The 18,177-nt window shown below is 48.1% G+C and overlaps 1 protein-coding gene and 1 long non-coding RNA gene across 2 annotated transcripts; one reads left to right on the top strand and one right to left on the bottom strand.

The window, feature by feature from the left end:
• The first annotated feature begins 5,354 nt into the window (after positions 1-5,354).
• On the top strand, positions 5,355-9,303 carry LOC113488125. The gene is made up of 2 exons (XR_003399889.1): positions 5,355-5,507; positions 8,400-9,303. It is a non-coding gene; the product is annotated as an uncharacterized LOC113488125 (long non-coding RNA).
• Positions 9,304-10,336: 1,033 nt separating this feature from the next.
• Positions 10,337-17,886, bottom strand: STC1 (stanniocalcin 1). Its single transcript, XM_026863014.1, has 4 exons — positions 17,874-17,886; positions 16,768-16,970; positions 15,555-15,766; positions 10,337-12,358 (listed from the first exon to the last, which is right to left on the bottom strand). Exons 1-4 carry the CDS (start codon positions 17,884-17,886, stop codon positions 12,088-12,090), a joined length of 699 nt encoding a protein of 232 aa, XP_026718815.1. The 3' UTR covers positions 10,337-12,087.
• Between the last annotated feature and the right edge of the window lie 291 nt (positions 17,887-18,177).

The following is an 18,177-nucleotide window of genomic DNA, read 5'->3' as shown; positions in this document are numbered from 1 at the left end:
ATGGGGTTAAACAACAACAAAAAAAAAAAAAAAAAAAAAGAGAAAAAGGAAAAAAAATGGTGATTAATGATACAGCCACCAGCTCTGAGGGCGAGCAGTGTAATTTTCCGCTTTCAGCTAAAAGGCTGCCAAAAGGAAGAGCCTCCTTACAAACACAAGTGTGCGAGTTGTGCGTGTTGAGGGTTAGAAACTCCTCGGCGGGTCTTGGCCTGATGGCTGGGAGAGTCCGAGTGTCCCGTGAGCCCAGTCCCAGACCTGCCCCGTGTCCCCCCGTCCCAGCTGAGATGCTGCCAGGCTGCGGCCGTCCCCACGCTCCTCGTGCGGGCACGATCCCCCGGCGTGTGCGCCCGTCCAGCTTTGCTGCCTCTATTTGCACGACGAGTAACATCCCACTCCAGTAGGATTTGCTCTCATCTAATTTCACGTCACGGCAATAAATTTTGCCCTGGTTTGGCCTTTAAAAGTAACGGCACGCCGCAGGCATCTATTTCTAACGACCACAGGCATCTGCTGCCCGCGGCGCGAGCATCACCCCTGCAGCTCCGCTGTGCTCGGGGCCAGAAGCACCACGTTGGTGCCCTTGCTGCTGGATTTGCTGCCTGCTCCAGCCCAAACCCTCACCCTTTTGCTCTAGGGGTCGTACGGACACTCACCAGTTTTATATCGAGCTGGGATATACAGGGCACCCGCTCCTGTCTGGGTGCAGTGTTTAGCAGGAGCCTGTGCTGCGTTAGAGGGTTTTATTTTCAGGCTGGGAGCAGCACAGCTAAAGTTTCACTCCATTATTCAGCTTGGAGGGGGATGAGGTTACGGAGCAGGGGAACGGCGATGCTGCGGGGACCGCACGGCTCCTGCCAGGGGGTACCCAGGGCATCCTCCTCCTACCTGCCCGCAGTGAACGGGGCAGGCAGGGGAGAAGCTGCCTCTGCCCGCTCGCCCCGGCCTCGGAGCGGGTCTGGCCACGGTGGCCAGATGTGGCGATCGGCAGCTGCAGCTGGTTTCTACAGCCGCCAGTTTCATAATATTTATTTTTTGCCTTTCACAGTTTTCTCGGGCTGTTGTTGCACTCGGGAACCATTTAGTTGGCTTAAACGTGGCCCGGGAGCCGGCGCTGGCTGGAGGAAAGACCAAGATCTCGTGTTATTTCCCTTCACACCATTAAACCAGCCGGCAGACGTGGCCATGGGCCACTGTTCCATCTCACCCGGCTGTCCCAAGGCTTGTGGCCCCACTGCAGAGTGTGTGTGGGGGTGCATGGGAGGGTTGTTGACCCTGGGTACAACCCTACTGCCCCACGGGGATGTATTTACTCTGCTCAGCACCGGTTTAAGCATTTCACTGAGTTCTCCGCCAAACCAGCTCTGCCAATGGCTTTTTTTGAGAGGTCGCTGCTCTAAGCCGGACCGAGGTTACAGCTGGGGGGGTGTCAGTGCCCCCCTTCCCATCTCCACAAACCTGCCACCACCCTCCTTTTGGGCTGAAGCAGGGAGGGAGCTGTGTCCTCTGGCCCACGCCGGAGGGAGAGCTGAGTTTGAGCAAGCAGGGTGACAAAATGGCACCTTCCAGGGCCAGCACACGGGTGCGGGGGCACGTGGGCTCAGGGGGTGCGAGAGGAGAGGAGTGGGTAGCTTGGCTCACTTAAAAGGCTTTTTAAATATACAACAAAGTTTCTTTACATTATTTAAAAGCCTCTTTAAAGAGCAGCTGCCTCCTATTAATACCTCTCGGGCTGATAATCTTTGCTCGGATCTATCTTTAGAGAGCTGCCAGCATAAATGGGAGCTGGAGGTGCAGCGCGGGGGTGACGTCAGGCTGCACGCCGGCTCCGGGGGTGGCCAGACCAGCTGAAAACACAACGGAGCCTCCCGGGAGGGGGAGAGCGGCGAGGAAAGCAAATAATACCCCTGGCTTTTGGGGTGGGTTTGGAGAAACCAATCTTAGGGTTGCCCGTGTTTGCTCTGAAACGTGTCTTTTTGTGACTTCGGGAGCAGTTGAAGACGGCGGGGCTGTGCTCCCCGGCTGGGCTGGGGATGTGGAGCACCACGCGCTGTGTCAGCTTAGCTGGGAAATGGTTTAAGACCAGCTTGGGGTAATTTTTTTTTTTTTTTTTTCTGCCCAGTGCAATCTCCGCAGCGGTATTGGGAAACAGGCTGCGTTAGAGGCGGCTGCGCTGGGGTGTCAGCGACTGAACAAACCACGCAAGAGTTTGCAGAGATGAGGCTCTGCCCTGAATCAGCCCCTGCTCCTCTCTGCCTTGAGTCCGGGCTGGAATCGAGACGATTCCCCGTTTTCAGGTGCCGTCCTTTGACGCAAGCACGGCTTCAAAGGGGACCCTGAATAATCCTGCTCTCCGGCGTCAGCGCCGTGGGGGGAAGAGGGTGAGCGGGATCAAAACTCTTTGACTTGCTTTTATTTCCTTTGCTTTCTTAATCGCTTCCTGACAGCCCCGGAGCTGCATGAGAAATCCTCCGGAGTGATGCTGTGCAAGGGCTGACGCAGCTTTCGCCCCGTTCCCAGCAGGGCAGCCGGGAGGGGTTTTGGTAGGGATTAACACTGAGTTTCAGCTTTGCCCTTTGCCATGATGCCTGAATCCCAAACTTCTGGAGATTTTATCAATAATTGTCTTAAAATCAAATCGCATCTGAGCTGGGAGCTCCACATGCCTCGCTGGAAGAGCATCTCCATGTTTTCTGTCCTGTTGATTGCTTAAACCAAATCCATCCTTAGTTTGGCTCAGACTTATCCCAGGGGTGAACAGGATTTTCTGGGAGCTCAAATCTCAGCTGAGATTGGGATGTTGAAGGTGGCCATAAGCTGGGACAGTTGGCTGACTTCTTTTGAGGCACTTAGGGGCAACGAACGTGGCTAATCCTTCACTCAGCGTGCAGGAAACTTATTACCGCATTAAAACAACATTTACAACCTCAGTGAGGACCTGCTGCCTGCGTGACAAGCAGCCAGAGCACATCAGAGCTCTCTGAGCACCCATGTAATTTAGAAAAAAACCCACTGTATTATTTATTCATTCATTCATTCATTCATATAGTGCCCATCAGCTGAATATCAGGGGATGGCCAGAGCCCGGCCACACAGTGGGATGCATGCTGCTCCCGCTGGCCTTTAGGTCAGTGTCTGCTTAGCAAATTGTTGGAAATTCAGGTTATAGGGAAGATTTTGCTCTCTCTATGGCAAATGAGCTTTTTCTAGCTTTCTGAGTATCAGAGCAGAGGGTTATTTGCTCTTTTGGTGGCAGATGAAACCCTCAGTTGCTGCAAAATCGAGGAGGAGATGGTAAAGCTGAGCCGGGCACCAACGCGTGCAGGGCTTCTACGACACTAACGTGACTTTTTTAGCTGTGCTTGGATGTGAAATTTGGGAAATGTCGCAGCCAGATGCTCCTGGCAACTCAGTTGCACATAAATGGGATGTGGGTGGCAGCTGTGGCTTGCTGCGATGGAGAAGGGCTGATGTTTGGGGTGGGATGGTCTCAGCTGGTGTCGATCTGCTTTTCCAGCCTTGCTGAATACCCGTGAGCTCCAAACGGGGCTTTGCCAAAGTGTCCTGAGTAGCCCCAAAAGGGGATGCTGGGAAAATGCTGAGTATTTGTGGAAAATTCCTCTGGGTGCTGATCTGCCCTGGAGCCCCGAGGGGCCCCGAGGCTTCACACAAAATGTCCCTCGTACTTGACTCTGATTAGTGACTAATGATGGGGTGAGCGTCAGGCTCCGTGAACTCCAAATACACCCCTAGGAAGAATAAAGCTGCACAATGCTGGGAGCTGAGCAGAACGCCTTTCCACACCAGAGGAAAAACCAATATTGTCCTTCTGGTAATCTCATTTTTTCGGCCAGAACGTACCACTCCCCATCCTTAAGGGAAGTTTGCTCCCTGACCTGGGAATCCAGCTCCGGGGCTGGTGCATCTCCTCGGGGGCCCCCGTGGGTGGATCTGCCCGGAGCCCTTTCCTCTGATGCAGCGATAAAACATCTGCCCTCTCCAACTCCATCAATCAAAGCTCTAACGGTGTCAGTGGGGCTCGGGTGTCCGTCCCCGCGTGAGTGACGAGGAGGAAAACGCTCGTGCGTCGTTGGGACTCTCTTGACTCACCGATGGCAGCTCCACCTAACCAGTCACGCACTTTTCCGTGAGCCACCGGGACTCTCAGCCTCCTCCTTCCTTCTTCCTGAGCACACTGTCTTTGCCCAGAGGAAGGAAAGATTTACCTCGGGCAGGAAAGATTCACGGCCGCATGGCAGGAGCGTGTCCTGCCTGGCCAGGAGCTGGCGGGCGAAGGGGAAGGTTGTTGGTGCGGGGAGTTGAGTGATGCTGGTGTTAACTTGTGCACGAGAGTGAGCCAACGTGGTGGAGGAACGATAAACCCAAGAAAAATTCTGTATTCTTATTCTTCAGATTAGTTTAATTTTTTTTAAATTTTCATGCTTGCGGCTTCTCTGTGAGTGTCCCCTACGGGGGCCGTACTCTTCACTGTGGCTGTAGGAATAAAGGCATTTAGGAAAAGATCAAAGGGCCCTTTTCCAGATAATCAGCCACAAATGTGAACTCGGATCCCACAGACGGACACCTCGTTCCCATGAAAATCATGACCAGCAAATAAAAGTGATTCTGAGAAACACATGTGAAACAGTTAAGCAAACAACGGCCCAGAAAGATTTTTTTAAGTCCTGAAAAAAATTATAGGATTAATTATCAGCACAGTAATAAAAATAAATAGCTGGACTCTTTCTGCTGCTTCGGACTGTCTAAATTCCCCGGTTGAGAGCAAAGTCATGCTAGGGTTTGGGCACGACTTGGTTGGAGATGGCTGATGATTTTATTGAGCCCGACTGACTACTCCAAGCCAAACAGCACATCGAGAGAAGAGCAGGGATTTGTTTTCGCAGCACAAAACACTCCAAGCCTGTAGATGAAAAATAACCTTGAGAGAAATTCAAAGGAACCAACTGGAATTTTCTCCCAGCTTGAGAATACAGGGAACGCAGTTTCCGTAAAATTTTTTCTCTTTAAATCATCGTTATGACCCGCTCAGTTTTGTGTGCCTGGACCCCCAGCATCACTCCTGGGCAGGGGAAAGGCTGGAAGGGGAAAACGGGAAGGTGCAAGTAAGAGGGATCATCCTGTGTAGCTACAGTCTGGGCTATCCCAGTATTTCAGTCTGCTTAAAAATAAAAACCATGGAAGGAAAAAAAAACTTAAAAAAAAAAAAGAAAGAGAAAAAAATCCTGTCTGTGTGAAAATAATTACCTTTTCCCCCCCTCCATGAGCTCATACAGGTTTTACTAGTTTTTCCAGCTGTTGTCTGGAATAAAACTCCCATGTCTCTTGCAGGTATTTGCTGCCTAAGGTTCTCCATCCCCTTGCAACGTGGATCCCTCTCCATCGCCAAGAGAAGGGGGTTTACAGCAAAAATTACCCCGATGTTATCCAGCTTGGCCTTTTCAAGAAGGAACCCAGCCTTCGAAAATGCAGGTTTATATACGGTGAGCCAGGTGAGGAGGAGTTGTCTCTTTGGAAAACGCTGATTTATTGAAAGAAAGTGATTTTTGTCAGCGCTTTATGCTGTTGAGCAATGTTGTCTGTGAACTTTCAGTGCATGCCGAGTATCCCTCCCTCTGACCAGGCCTTGGGGAAGAGAAGGATTTCAAGGAGCGTTACACCCCCCTAAAAATCCATCAGCGTAATTTTGGCAATTGCTTTGCACTGAAATATATAAAAATCTCAATTGCCTTTGCCCAGCTCGGTGTCCTGCAACTGCGGGTTCCCTGGTTTATATGCTAAAGTCTGCATCATTTTGCATTTTTTCTGCCTTTTCCTTTCGCCTCTCGCCCATCGAACCTCGTGTGATGGGAACGACCACTGCAGAGTCAATTTGTTTGTACTTTGATTATATTTTTAGCCTCGTAGTTCACTTTTTTTTAAAAAAAAACTTCTTTCATAGTCCCGGTCTCACTGGCTGAATCATGATGGCAAAGACAATGTCCTTTATTATATTGTGGAAGGGTGTTGTTTTTTTGGGTTTTTTTGGGGTTTTTTTTCTGCTTTTTATTTTTCTAAGTTCACGGGAGGCAGGAAGTGAAGCCTGTTCCCAAATTTCACTCCGTCATTCTGCCCAGTGTCATTTGAAGTGCCAAAGATCACACTCCTTCGCTCCTACTCTCGCTCTTTCTCTTTCTCCTCCCTTGCTCAGAACAGCGAAGCAAGCAGGAAGGGCGAGGACCGGGAAAATCTGAAATGATTTTCCCCTTGTTTTGTAATGAAACTTTAAAAAAAAAAAAGGACAAGACAAGAACATCAGTCAATCATGTACTTTGGGCCTTGGCCAAATCAAATTAACTCCTGGTCTGTTTGTTCCACTTGAAGATGATAACCAGGATTTTAACGCACTCTGAGCAATCCGTCGTCATCGCGCTGAGATTTCCTTTTCTAGGGCTGTTTTCTGCACAGTCTTTCCACCACGGTGGCGGTTTTGATTAGCCCCCTGCTGCTGCCATTTAAAAAAAAAAATAAAAATCAAACCCCTAGTTACTAGCACTGGTCTAAACGTGTAATTTATTTTCTGACTCTTGAGAAGTTGTGGCACTTCAGAAATATTGTCACAGTTGGAGACACCAGGTAAAAATTTCCCATGAAATTTCCAATAATACTAACAGCAATAACAATCATAACAATAGCACTATCAACAATAATAATAGTAATGATTAACAATAATAATATTAGTAGTAGTAGTAATAGTAATAATAACCCCAAACCCCTCCTATCAGCCTGGTTAACAGCTTTTTTGTTCTTTTTGAAATAACTTCACGTAAGTCATGCTTCCTGCTTTATACACTGTGTAAATGAATTGCTGATATTTCAATCTCTAGGATGTATAAACCCCACCGTGAGGCTGGTGTTGAATTTGGGAGGAGAAAGGGAAACTTGCACTATAATGCCACGATTTCCGCTGGAGCACAGTTGATCCTCGAACCGTTCTGGTGTCGTTTAGTCTTTTCATTTTGTGGTTGAGTTTCAGCACTCAGGGGAGCTAAGGGGTGAAAAAAAGCCCAACCCAGAATTAACAGGGTTTCAAACAGAATTTGTTGTGTAGAATTATTGTAGAAATGTCCAGATTTCGAAGTGATTCCATGAGTTGGGGTGCGGTGCTTTGGGCCGGCAAAATTCTCAAATTCTCTACGAGCAATTTCAATTTTGGGATGTGATTTGCTGACGAGGAAGCCGCACAGGCTGAGAGTTATGAAGATTTCATATGAATAGTACATTGTATTGACAGTAATTATTTTATAGTGGTTATTAATTACAAAATAGCTGTGAAAGTCAGTTTTTGGAAGCGTGGCTTCTGTACTATTTCCAAGACGTTCTTTTTGCAAGAGCACGAATGGTAACTGGCTTTGTTTCGAGCCGTGTATAACTCACTGTTTAGCCCTAAATTTTTTTGTCATTTCTCATTGGATGCTCTTCCCTTTGCTGCCTTGACTCCTAGAAAGGGGGTGGGGGATGTTATTTAGCAGTGGGTGATTTGTGGGTAGGAGGTGTGGGGATTCCAAATAATGGAAAAGCAAATGTCAAACCCAGAGGGTCGCCCCCTTTCCAAGTCCCTGGCATGTCGGGTGGCCCAGTGGCACTTGCATAGAGATGGGAACTGGGTTTGTGTTTCCTTGTAAACCCAGGGAAAAAAAATGATACATTCTGATTTTGTAAGTTCCTGTACCTTGCTATGAACTTCAGTTTTGACTAAAAAAGTGATTTCAACAAGAGGAAAATTTTAATAGCCTTTTTCGAAAGTAATTTCCAAGTTGCTGAACGAAACAAGAAGGAAGAAGAGATTTTGTTTTAATCCAGCCGTATTACTAATACTTATTCTTTGGTTCTCTTGGACAAGTCTTACTCTAATGTGATGGGGGAAATGTTTTTTTAAACTTCGCAGTAGCTTTTGGAGCAATAACTCTGAATTAGTCTGCCCGTCTTCCTCTGATGAGTATTAAACTTGTTTTGATCTTCCACTGGAAATTAGAGATTTCCTGAATGAAGTGTAAACGCACATTTACACGTACATCAAAGTCAAAATCAAGGTATTTTCTCTTTCCTGCAATGGTGTTACAGACGCATTCATTAAAAAATGGTTCTGCCTTAATTTTATTGTGGGGCTAGATAAGATACAATCCACAAGGCCAGGCCACTGCCAACGAGAAGCACGACAAGAGCTTTACGAGCACCGGGATTTAGGGCTCCTCTTGCACACTGCGGGGCCCAGGATTGGAGGTTTTGGTCAGACAAAACCTATCCAGAGGATTATTCTAGTGATACTCGGGCACGGTGGCCTAGAAAGGCCACCCCAGGAATCTTTTACTCTTCCCTCAACCCCTTCTTCCTATTTTTTTCAGCACCAGACACCGAAGACTGTGCGAGATGAACCTCTGGCTTCACACAGCCTGCACACCAGATATTTCTCATCCAGAACAAACTGGATCCACAAAAGGTTCGATGCTCAGTCAATGGTAAGTGCAACATCATCTTCTTGGGTGGTACTGTGGTCACAGAAGGTTCAATGAAAGAGTCAGACACTAAAAACCCTTAAATTTGACATTTTATTTCATTTGCAGAAGAAAATCCAACATAGGCCTCATTATGTTATGCATCTTTAATTATAAAAATAAGCAAAGAAAATAACTTGCATCTTTCTCATTACTATGATATGTTTCAAATAACCTTTATATGAACACACTGAGCTTTAAAAATGTAATTTAAACAATAAATAATGACATATACCAGATATGCTCACTGTTTATTCCAGTACTCAGCAAAAAAAAAACAAAACAAAAAAACCCCAAACTCTCTCCCCCTTCTAAGTATCTTTAAATTATAAATACATAATGCAAATTTATAATGGCACAAAACATCTAAAGTGCAAACAAATCACAATGAGAATCATGCAAACGTTTCTAGATAAGCCCCTCCCCGCCCCCGAGAGAAATCATTTTGCAGTGAACGCGAGATTAAAAAAATAAAGCATTAGAGATTAAATAAAACATGAAATAGCTGGACTTAATATTGAGAATCATTTCCCATCTCCAGGGGGATGTCTCCCACCTAAGTCAAACCACCTAAATCAGGCGTCCTTCCCAGTCGAGGGGAAGCACCTCTCCCATCTCCGTGTCCCCCTCCCCTGACAAGAGAGAGCTTTAAGTGACCAGCTTAGGCTAGATGGCAAAAGTTAGGCAAGGTGAACCCCAGGCCTTGCGATGTGATGGATGCGTGCTCGCGGCTTCCTTCCTACTTCAGCATAGGGAAAAAAAGTGACCTATGAAAGCAGCTCAAAAATGCCGTGCTGCGGTTGAGGCTCTCTCCGACGCGGGGCACGCGGCGAGCGCCCGACAGCAGTGCCGCTGCGGAGAGGCAGAGCTTTGGGGTGCACAGGGGATGTTCACCTGTGATACCAGAGCAAATCGAATCGGAGCGGGGAATTATTTTCCCAGTCATCTTCCCACTCGCATTAAGGGGACAACAAGTTTAAATTCCTACTGGAAAAAGGAATTACGACAACTCAAAAAGATCGGGTTTGGGGTAATCTAACCCTCCTCCCCGGCCCCAGATCAACTCTATAAACCTTCTTTGGGTTTTCATAGAAATGGGACGCACAAAGCAACAGAGAAGCCACCTGCCCCGAGGAGCATCTCGATGGAAAACTGTGGCTGTAGATGTTCTCAGTGAGCTCTGCCTGTGCGAGCCCACGGGGGCCTTGGGTAGCCAGAGCCAGAGCTGGGCTCTGCAGCACCACCACAGCCCCCCGGGAAGTTGTTTGGACGCTGCTTCGAGTTGGGTGAAGACCTTTTTTTGTAACTATTTCCCCAAACAGCAACACGCACTTGATGCACAAACCCCGGCAGGTTCCCCACTCAGCAACGCCCGGCTCCTGCCGGCATGGCGCGAGGTGTGATGCTGGAGGGTGGAGAGTCGCATGTGCACGTTCTGGGATCAGTTCCTAAGCATAAGTCAAACTTTTAGGGTCAGGATATTCAAGGGGCCTTTGGTTTTCACCTTGCAAAACTTGTGTTGGACTCTATATACCTGACTGTGATTTAAGAATGAGCAATATTGCATCTTGCTTGCCCTGGACAGCACGATTCAGAGTAAAAAAAAAAAAAAAAAAGTAACAACCCTCTACCGTCAGCAACATTTTTTGCTGCTTACAATTTTATGACAGCACTTTTGGGCTACATTTAATGAAGACAGCAATATTAAAAATGCTGCCACTGCATCTGGTTTCAATATATTAGCAGCAAGTTATTGTTTAAAGGCTTTGTGGTTTTAAAAAAGAAAAAAAAAAAAAAAAGAAGTTATATTGCTTTAGATTTTGAAAAGAAAAAAAAAATAGATCCCTCCTTTATTAGCTCTCTAACTAGTTGAGCAAGAGTCATCCACTCTGCAGACGGACTCTAACGGGATAGATTTGGAGCTGGAACTGGCCTCGTTGATCGCATGCCACAATGTGGCTTTTTTTGGCTCGCCGCAGCCCGGCCGGGCTACTGTGCAGAGCCGGCGTTGGGGGGAGGCCCCCGGCTACTGCCACGGGCCCGGCGGCTCCGCTCCTGCGCGCAGAGGCGGCCCAAGAGGTGGACGGGAGGAGAGGCAGACCCGGGAGCGTTAATGCGCGTGTCCTCCCCAAGGCAGGCGCAGCACTCCACGCGTGAAGCTGAAGAGAACTGAGGGATTTCTCCTGCCCTTCCCCAGAAATCAACTTCCTAAGGGAAGCTTTACCCTGCGGCAGCTATGAGATCCGCGAGCAGCTTTTCGTCAGCCACCCGATAATTCCCCAAACAGCTCTCCAGCAGCACTCGTGCCTTGGGTATAACTACATCTCCCAGCAGCTCTGTGGAGATAGGACTCGCCAGTCTGAACTCTATTTTTTTTTTTTCCCCCTTCCATTTCAACTACGAGAAGAGAGGCTTGTTTCTGGCTCTGTGATTTCTGTCCTAAACATCTTCTCTCTTCCATTATAAAAAGGCCACAGAGTAGAACGTGAACTCTTGAGTATGACAGAGATACTGTTTCCAGGAAAAAAAGAAATAGCTAACTTACAAAACTAAGTTTATGCAATAAAGTTATTATATTCTGCTTCTTTTAAGCAGACTCTCGTGGAATTTATGTACAGTACATGACAGATTTTAAAACTATTTATACCACAGTTAGAGCAAGAGCTTTAATACTCTAGTCTTAAGACAGGGTTTGTTTTTGTTAGATTTCTTTTAAAGCTTTCGACAGTTAAATACAGTACATAGATGTTAGCTTTTAAATACAATGCAAGATTATGTAACCTTCTGACTAGCTTTAACCATAGACTGGCACCTCTTTTAATCATTTCCGTAGTACAAAATGTTCCTTTCCTGATTTGGTGTGTGTCAGGGGGAGGTGTGGGGGGGGAGTGGGGGAGTTTTAACTCATTTTGCACTGTGGTGCCAGGTCACGGTAACTAGAATCATCCACAGCTAGCGAGTTTGGTAAATCCATGGGTTAACAGAGCTGTATTGGAAGGATTAGGACTGTACGACACTAAGAGACCAGGAATATGACATTCATATTCGTCCATGGCCAGCACAGATTCATAACACGAATTCCATTGACATCTTTAGGATGTGCAATAGTTATTAGTGCATCTATCGTCGCCTACCAGCTTACTACAAGAGAGAACAAGCTATTCTCCTTGGTGCCAAATCTTCAGACCTCAATGGTGTTAGCGCTACAGTACATTTAGAGTTTGGTTGTCTGAAGGCCTGACTACTGTCCGGTTCTATTTAAGACTAAGATCGTTTGGGATATCTTTTTGTGGGGAAGAAAAGAGATGGAGACATTTTGACGGCGGGAAAGCTGAGACACTGAACACAGATCCATGCAAAAGTTTTGTTCGAGAGGAATAGAAAATATTAATGACTAAATCTAAAACCAGTTCCTAGTTGTTATTAAAACTAGCTACAGTACACTTGGTTTGGGTGCGTTACTCTTCTAGAAAAGAGAGACGTCAGCTTTGGTAGTGCTTAGCATCCCTTACACACCCATTGTGGCTCCCCCGAGGCGTTACGCGCTTTCGGCAGAGCTGCGCTTCGCGTGGGCCGGGACGGACCCCTCACCTCGGAGGTTCCTGAAGTAGAGCTTTAGCTTCTGCGGCTCGGTGATCCGTCTCCTGGTGAAGTCAGCCCGCGGGTGGCCTTGAGCGCAGTGATCTGTCTGCAGGAGGTGGAAGAGGCTTGCCATGTTGGGCCCGATCTTCTCCATCAAGCTGTCCTTGATGGTGCTGACAGTCTCCTCATCACACTCCAGTAAGCTTCTCACCAGCTTGTTGTAATACCTGCATGAGAGTTACCATCCGTTATTCCAAGGCATCTCCCAACAAGAGGAAAGAAACAAGGTAAGAGCCGATCTCAAGCCAGGAGACCCCTCCAAGCGACAAAATGACGAGAATCAGAATTTTTTAAGTCATTTGGGGTGTGTTTGAAATGGATCTGACAGTGCACAACACGCACATTCTCACTGCATCTAACAAACACCCCAGACCTGGACATGCTGTGCCCATGACATGCAGAAGGAACACAACCTGTCAAACTTCCAATTTAGTTGTCCTAAATGAGCAGCTGCTCCAGCCCTGAATGGTGAGGCCATAAGCACAAGTGATTTTGGTGGATCGGGAAGGAGATGAGAGCGAGGAGCTAAGACGATGGAGTAATTGGCTTAAGTGTGTGTTTTACTCTCTGTTAAATAACGTGAGTTTCTAGAGCTTTAGGAAGAAAAATAATTGTGTCTTTTTAATAGACAGATACAGCCCGCCACCAGAGAGGATACAGACTAAAGAGACCACTGGGTGGTACCCCCCTCCCGAGGAGCGTGTCCATCCCCGTGGCGTCGTTCCCCTTCCCCACCGTGCACAGCCTTTAGCAAGGGACCAGGAGAGGGAGAAGCAAAGTTCGGGCCAAACCGGAGCCTGACAGATGTCTGTATTCCCTGGGGACAGATCTTTAGGACGTACAATCAGTTGTCACTTCCAACAAGCTGACCATGCATTAAATCACCAGTGAAGACCTTATGCTTTGCCCTGTTGCCTGCCTGCCTCCTCTACAGCCTGCTGTTCCCATCTCGCCTCCCCGGAGCACGCGTTCCTTGCTCAAGGAGGGAGCCAGGAAATTGTGCTGATCTGTTTCCCCAGCGCTGCTTGAGGCGAGCCGAGCACAGTGCTCAAAGGAACAACCCTCGGCGGGGCCGAGGTAGAATCGGCACAGCCCTGAGCACACGGCTGGCCCGGGCAGGGAGAGCAAAGCTGGCAAACGGGACCTCGCTGCGGGAGACAACACCTTCCTAGGGAGAGAAAGTCGGGAAAAGAGGAGCAGTCCCATATTTGCTAGGCTACTTCTGCCTGAAAGGACGTCGGGGAACTTATTTTAAGCCTTTAAGGTCACCGTGACATTTTTCCACAGGAGCAGGGAAGAGAATAACCTGCAGGTGGAGGAGGGGAAGGAAGAGGGAAATGAGAGTTCGCATTCAAACTCCTTTCCTAACTCTCAGCTCTGGCCTTTAGCAGCCAGTGGAGGTCAGGTGAGGTTAAAGTTTCTGCTGCACTCGAAGTACAAAAGGACCAGGCTTTGGCACGGCGGAGCACAGTGCAAGCACATTAAGGTCTGAAGCGTGCACAGGAGTTGATGATGAATAAATCTGTGCCAGCCATGCGTGATGCCGAAATCAGTCCCAGCCTGACGGGACAGGAGGAAGAGATCCTGTCCACCTTCCTCCGCTGCGCTGCCCACCCCTCCTCCATCCAAACACAGCTCGGGGGTTCCCATCGCTGGAGCAGCAAGCAAACAGCTCGCTAGTGCCTTTCAGTAGCTCGACTGCAGGCAAAGGCAACACGGCTTTCCTCTCCTCCCGCTCCTGCCATGAGATTAAATCACAGGAAGATGCTATGACCTTTAACTACTTCCCCTCAGTGTCCCACGCCAAGTGGCACATTCTTATTCTGTGGCTATGTTGGGACAGGGGCTGGGAAAGCAGGATGCTTTAGGAGACCTCAGTGTAAACTATTAGCTGGGAAATCCTGCTGCTTTTGTTACTCAACATGTCATAATATCCTTTGGCTTCGACGAGGGTTGGCGGCTGTGGGGGAGGAGTTCCCTCCGCCTCGGGAGACAGCGGCTCCGGTTCAGGCTCTGGAGAGGAACATCCCCAACACGTATAACACCGCCGCCACTGTCACTGCACCCCCCTTCACCCCCGTGCCCCTACAGCCCCGCCAAGGGCTGCTGAACTCTACAGTCCGTCGTGTTAACCCAAACTGCTCTTGCAGGCTGTAAAACACGGATGTCACAGCTCTGCCTGCTCCTTGTCCCAGCCCGTGGGGGAACGCTGAAGCAAACCTCCTGCAAATCTGCTTGGGGGAAGAGGGGAAAGACACACAAGTATAATTTTCATCTTCCCACAAGTATAATTTTCTGGATAGAATATCTACGGTAGAGTTTTCTATAATAAATTTACGCTGGTCAGAGATGGAACATCTGTGTGTCACTTACATACCTCTCTGGAGGCTTAAGATGCTTCTAGAGGAGGTCAAACAGCCGCCCCAGAGGGTGGCATTCGCCACAGCCAGCCAACATGTTAAACTGCAGCTTGGTCTGTTTGCACTCAAATTCTAGAGCATATTTACTCAAACCGTTCAAAAAGATCCCTTTTATCCCAATCACAAGACTCAGCACTGATTGTTCCAGGATTTAGAAGAAGAAATCCCTGCCCTTGCAGCGTGACTGTGCAGACTGCAGTAGCTCCCTGAAGCCTCTCTCTGTCCCTTGTCCTTGGAGGATGGGGACAGGGCAGGTCTGTGCTCAGATAAGGTGCCAGAGAGCAGTGTGACGTGCCCGTTTCTGCAGGCAGCCTTGGCTGTCAAGAAGGAACAGGGGTGAAGACAACCCTCAAGAGCCCCTTAAGAACACCAGAAATACGAACTACTGGGTGGTGGCAGGTTAAGGTTATAGAGGAGCACGTTTGCTGGTTCCCTTTAAGCTTTCCTAGTTCCTCACATTGCCACGGTAAGTCAGAGGGCAAAGCCTCATTTCCTAGTGACGTAGAAACCCAGGGAAGGGGGATGACTCCCGTCGGAAGAAGTGAATGCAACTGCAATAGGTTGAGAAGTTCTTAGGCACTCAGTATACCAGAGCTGCGATATTAATGGAACTGGTTTGGTATTTAAAGGCTCTGTTTACCATTATACTGCATTCAAACTAAAAGAACTAACATTTAAACAAACTCCAGGCTTTGAAGTAATGTACGTCTAGTTAATTTTATGATTCTCCCCTGGAGATATTTATAAGTATATTTATCAAAAAAGAGAGTCAGAAGAATGCTGGTAAAACCTAACAAGGATTTGAAAAGGCAGGGAGCATTACATAGGCTAAAGCTGCTTTAGGACTTGTAAGAAGCTAGTCAACTCGGTCCCTCTCATTTACTTTCCCCGTGCCTCACATTTTTGCACTTGATGCGTTTCAGCTGAGGAAAGCTCCACGTACCGGTTTGAGAACTGATTTGGAAGCTGGACGACCTCCGTGATGGCTTCAGGATTTCGTTTCGCAATGCCGCACATGTCCAGTTTGCTGTAGCACTCCTCCTGCACTTCGGAGATCATTCTTTGGAACGTGGAGCACCTCCGGATGGCAAGGAACACCTTGGACGTAACCCCATTTGCAATGCATTTCAAGCTTTCTTTCACAAAAGCTTTTCCCTGGAAACAGAAGAAAAAAACCCCAAAAACTTAAAACTGCAACAGATTTCATCGAAAGGGATGTATTAACGGATACTCCGCGGTGGCTGGCTGCTCTTAATTACCCTTGTTGCAATTACAGACCTGCTGGAGGTCCCTCACCGAGCACGGCAGGGAACTGGACCCTCAATGCTCGCAATTATTGCACAGTTATCATTCGCAGCAGTGTTTTGGTTGGGATGAACACAGCCCAGAGCCAACAGCGAGCTCCTGTTCCCAAAAGATTCAGGCAATGGAAGTCTTCGTGTGATGGGCCAACTCTGCCCTCCGGGAGGGGCCCGGACCGCTCGCTGCATACCAGCGATTTAACACATCTGGCTCACCAGACCTCAAGATGCTTTAAGAGCTTTTAAGTCTGTCCTTGGGAGCGGGAGCACAGGGAACATGAGGGTGTGCGCATTTTGGGAAGAAAATACGAAGGAAAAGGGCCCTTGGCAGAGCCGCAGTCCGCTGATATTATCCTATTTATTCTGCTGTGAGCGACTGCAGCTCCGGAGAGGCTGATCTGGCTGTGCATTCCCAGGCCTGAAGACTTCCAATTCAAATCCCAGCCCTGTGCCAGGTCACACAGTCAGAAGACTTACTTTGTTAGAAGAACGTTTATATTTCCTCCTGAAGAGGAAACTTAGCTCTCCGCCCCACAAAACACTCCTTGCCAAGTCCTCACACATAGCATACAGTATGTGGAAAATGTACCGTCGAAAACAGTCCTGAGGATGCATTTGTAGCCAAAAACCAAAATCATGGTTCAGAGGAGTAGCTAAGCAGCAGGAAGGGCTGTAAGAAAGGAAGGGTTAAGCCTGCACAGACCCCATCCCCACGAGGATGGAGAAATTAAGGCATCCACTCAGCACGTGCTTTAGTGTCGCAGGACTTGTAAAAGCACTTTATTGAATCGGGGCATGAAAAGGGAGCTCTAACGGCGAGGGATTATTCTCGTCGCCTTTATACTCGTAACGTACCTGAGTGTCAAATTTAGCAGCACTGTAGAGGAAGGACTTGCAGATGTCGTACATGCCATCCGTGTCGCACGTGGAGTTCTCCAGGCAGGCGAAGGCCCCGCAGCCCACCTGGAGGGCACTGTTGAGGCACCGAACCACCTCGGCTGCAGAGAGAGGCAGAGGCACTGCGTTACGCACGCACCGCTCCTCGATGCCCTCAAGCCCTTAAGTCAGGCTCAACCGCAGTCAAGCCGTAGCCTGAGTGCTTTTCGAGACTCTTCCTTACCTCTCCCTCCACAGGCACTGCCAGAGGGAGTTATTAACCGAAGTCACCACCAAACCGAGGAACAGAAACCGCAAGGACCGAAGCCTTCGATCGGTTACGCACGGATTAAAAGAGAGGCAACATCTGATAGTCTTTGCTGAGCTGGAGACTTACAGGTCTAGCCCAACCCAACTCTGACTGCATGCATTTACAGCTTTATTCAGAGTTCCTCTAACGAAGGCAGAAGTCAGGAGGACGGGCCCATGAAGAGCTCTGGGTGCTGAGGTCTCCTCCAGGGTCTCAGACCGAAGGGAGGTCACAGCAGCTTGGCAGCATCTGGCTCACAAAGCTCATTTGAAAATGAGACCAAAGTGATGGCGATGGCCAAGAGGCCGGCACGACATCTGCACTTAGTGCGTGGAAGCGCTGGTTTGGCTAGCGTTGGAGGTATTTGGGCTTTGTAAACGATCTAGAAATAAGGTTTTAGTTTGCGTGTCGGTTATCAGGACTACAAAGGACTTGAAGGAGCAGCTTGGTGCTAAATACCAACCCGGTACCCAGCAGTGTGCAAGCAGAGCCCAGAAAGGTCATATTGCTGAAGATTCGCAAGGAGGAGGGACATTTGGGTAGAGAAAGTTAAGGTAATGGAGCTGACCATGTATAATTAAAATCGTCGAGGCCGTAGTTAGTCTGAACAGGAGGGTATCCATGTCATCCCATCTTTTTTAGTGCAGATCCGATGCATTTTAACAATGAATCAGCAGTATTGCCACATGATTGCCCTGAAATTAGTAGGGATTAACCTTTTTTGGTAAGCTGAACATCTGTCCCCTTATGTGTCTGTGCAAGGCAGATTCATTACTTTTGCAGATCATGTTACGAGACATTCTTTAGGAAGAAATGCAAACCCAGTGTCTCCCATCCAGATCCTAGGTGTGGGAAAAGTGAGGATTTGCATTTCGTGGAAGAGAACACACCTTCTTAAGAGCTAAGTTGTAGCCTAAAGACTTATCTATGTAACCAGGATCTTTACAGAAACAGAGAAGAAAAGAAAATACTTTACAAAAAAAAAAAAATCACCCAATTAACCTCTCCTCATTCTCCGCTCTTGCTTACGTGCCTGAAGGGAGAAATATTTGGTAAGATCATCCTCTCCCCGGTTCATA

This window comes from Athene cunicularia, assembly GCF_003259725.1.
Source record: "Athene cunicularia isolate RWA chromosome 22 unlocalized genomic scaffold, athCun1 chr22_part1, whole genome shotgun sequence".
Lineage (NCBI taxonomy): Eukaryota > Metazoa > Chordata > Aves > Strigiformes > Strigidae > Athene > Athene cunicularia.
Note: the sequence above shows the minus strand (reverse complement) of the source record. Positions and strands in the feature narration are given on the sequence as shown.